The sequence below is a fragment of the Elephantulus edwardii genome, unplaced genomic scaffold, assembly GCF_000299155.1.
Source record: "Elephantulus edwardii isolate Elephantulus edwardi_28Jun2011 unplaced genomic scaffold, EleEdw1.0 scaffold00336, whole genome shotgun sequence".
Classification (NCBI taxonomy): Eukaryota; Metazoa; Chordata; class Mammalia; order Macroscelidea; family Macroscelididae; genus Elephantulus; species Elephantulus edwardii.
Window position 1 is genome coordinate 1,325,995 of NW_006400086.1, and position 3,377 is coordinate 1,329,371.

Below are 3,377 nucleotides of genomic sequence, written 5' to 3' on the forward strand. Positions count from 1 at the left end.
AGGGTAAAATATGAAATTTTCTTCGAAATTGACATTACTAGTGTTATTTTCTAAAACTGAAAAAATTCTACTTCCCTTTCTGCTTGGGGCTATGCACAAATCATTTCTTAAGAGTATTATTAGAAAACTGGTTTCTATGAGGCAGAAGTTAAAAATATCCCAAATGTCCAAATTTTCCAAACTATATATACACTGTTCATCATCTCTAACATCAGTTATTCCTCATCCCCTCAGTCCTCTCAGTCCCATCTATGTCCTTGGTGTCTGTAAAGTCATATTTTTTTCTTGCTGGAAAGTGCCAGAAATCTAAAAACTCTCAGGGAAACTGCTCATGTCGTTGTGGAGGATGCGAGTCTGAAGTCCATGGATTAGACTTATTTAAAAGGTGGCTGGCTTAAATGGGCGAGTACAGGCCCATGGACGTGGTTGCCAAAGCAATAAGCCAAACACCTACAGGCTATGACTCTTGGCTCTTGGAGGAGGTGAATCAGGTTAGAAACAGTGTCTAGAATGAAAAAGGCAGAATCTTCCAAGAGCATTCCTCTGTATAGGATCTCAGGGCTATAAAACACAATCCTGAGAGAACTAAGGATGGAGACTTGGACTACACTTTCTAGTAGGGTGAGGATTCAACACACATCTCATTCTCATTGACTTCATTAACACAATAAACAACTTGCTCCAGAACAAGATAGTAAGCACATATAGCAAAACTAAAAAAACTCAATGCCATCAAGTTGATTCTGACTCATAACAACCTTCTGTTGAATTTCTGAGGCTGTAAATCACAGTGGGAAGATTGCCTATCTTACTCCCTCAACAGTGCTGATAAATTTGAACCACTAGATGCACAAAGCCATTGGGATAGCAATCAATGCAACTTGCTATAGACAATTTCACCAGAGCTCCCGAAGCACAAAGAGGCTAGAATTCAAAATATATCTCAAAATGGAAGGCATTGCCACAAGGGCCATATTAATTCATTGCAGTATAGGCTATGGGAAAGGTTGGGATATAGTGGTGCTGAGGACTTGAACTGAATGGGAATGTGGAAGGAAACATCCTTAGGCCCTCTGAGAGATGCTAGTTCCAAAACAAAGTAGAGTCAGTAGTTTTGGACCAGAGGCAGCCTATGAGTGGATATCCTACGATTTTCTATCTTGTGAGGGGATTGAAGAGGAAAGGGATAAAGAAGAATAATCTAACTGAGGTACAGGCAATTTTGTTACTAGATAAGCAGTTCTGGAAAGAAAGCTCTCAGCTCCTTTTTTTTACCCTGAATGATAAAAACAACAAAAGAACCAGAGGAAGTAAAGAGAATAGAAAGGATGTTTTTTCATTTATGCTTGACAATCCAATAGTTGTGAATAAGTGTCTATGATAAAACAAAGCTATTGCCAAATGATAAAATTTCAAAGTGATTTGGAATACTTATTACATAGCTTCATAAATACTTCCTCCCCCTAATTCTTCTTTTTGCTCAAAATACTTGTTTTGAGTTAATAAGTTGGCGGCTGGTTTGAGTTGCTGGTGTTATGTTCAAGTCGAGGGATAAAGTAAAGATTAATTAACATACCTATGCTGAAGATGACAAATTGAAGAATAGCATCACACACTTCATAGAATATTTACCACCGCAACAAGGTTAATAAATTTTGTTTCACTTTACTTGTCTCAAAACTCTTATTTCAAATGATGTAATTTCTCTCTGGAACACAGGATATACATTTATATCTAAATTAATTTCCTGCCTGAGAGAATTTATCACTTATGAATATGCAGAAGAAAAAGAGAACTCAAATTCTTAGGCAAGGCGAACCTTTGGGTTTTTTTCTAATTTTTTAAAAAATTTCTATTCATTCATTGTTGCACACTTTCCTCCCTGCCCACCCTGCACCCCCAGTTTGTTTTTCTCTTTGAAAAGTAAAAAAAAAAAATTCTTTCATTGTTATACAATCCCCCCTCCCAGTCTACTCCACTATCAGCTTTCATTCTGGATTCTTGAAAGTGGACCTTTCTTAAAGAGACAAATCCTGATGTGTTGAGTTTGTATTTTTTTTAAACATTACAAGATGACTAAGATTATATATATCAACTCTGGTTTGCTATTTACGTAGTGATGTAATATGACAGTTATGTAATGATAGAGTTATCTTCATGATGTGATCTAATATGTTCATCTCTGTTCTACTCAAAGAGGATTAGGGTTGGATGCAATAAGCTTCATCTGATCATAACTCTGAATCCATGTAGTGGGATTGTCCCCACAAGTATGGCCCACTTAATTGCATCAATCATTGAAAGTCTTTCTATTTCTCACTGACCTTCCCCAGCATGATGTCTCTAAGGACTTGTCCCTAAAAACATGTCCAAAGTATGTGAGAGGACATTTCACCATCCTTGCCTCTAAGGAACACTCTGGTGACACTTCCTTCAAGACAGATTTGTTTGTTCTTTTAGCACCCAATGGGATATTCAATAGTCTTTACAACACCACAATTCAAAAGCATCCATTTTTCTCCAGTCATCTTTATTCATTCTCCAACTTTCAGATGCATAGGAAGCAATTGAAAAGACCAAAATTTTTATTAGTCTTTAAACTGACAATCTTGTTCTTTAGAACTTTGGAGAAGTTCTTGACAGCAGACCCACCCAACGGAATATGTATTTGTTTTCTTGATCCTGGAACCAGACAAGCAAGAAGCTCTGATTGAAAGCTTATGTGAAAAGCTAGTCAAATTTCGGGAAGGTGAACAACCATATCTGAGGCTGCAGTTGCTCAGCAACCTTTTTCACGGGATGGATAAGAACACTCCTGTAAGATACACCGTGTACTGTAGCCTCATTAAAGTGGCAGCATCTTGTGGAGCCATCCAGTACATCCCAACTGAGCTGGATAAGGTTAGAAAATGGATTTCTGACTGGAACCTCACCACCGAGAAAAAGCACACTCTTTTAAGGCTACTTTATGAGGCACTTGTGGATTCTAAGAAAAGTGATGCTGCTTCAAAGGTCATGGTAGAATTGCTGGGCAGTTACACGGAGGATAATGCTTCTCAGGCTAGAGTTGATGGCCACAGGTGTATTGTTCCAGCACTGAAAGATCCAAATGCATTCCTCTTTGACCACCTTCTAACTTTAAAACCAGTGAAGTTTTTGGAAGGCGAACTCATTCATGATCTTTTAACCATTTTTGTGAGTGCTAAATTGGCATCATATGTCAAGTTTTATCAGAATAATAAAGACTTCATTGATTCACTTGGCCTACTGCATGACCAAAATATGGCAAAAATGAGACTACTTACTTTTATGGGAATGGCAGTGGGAAACAAAGAACTTTCTTTTGACACAATGCAGCAAGAACTTCAGATTGGAGC

The 3,377-nt window shown here is 37.7% G+C and overlaps 1 protein-coding gene across 1 annotated transcript in view; it reads left to right on the plus strand.

Moving 5' to 3' along the window:
- The first annotated feature begins 398 nt into the window (after positions 1–398).
- The window catches only part of LOC102860081 (eukaryotic translation initiation factor 3 subunit M-like), a 32,329-nt gene continuing 29,350 nt past the window's right edge, over positions 399–3,377 (plus strand). The window contains exons 1-2 of the mRNA XM_006901585.1: positions 399–491; positions 2,647–3,375. Coding sequence (XP_006901647.1) covers positions 399–491; positions 2,647–3,375 — 822 coding nt within the window. The remainder of the gene's footprint in view (positions 492–2,646; positions 3,376–3,377) is intronic.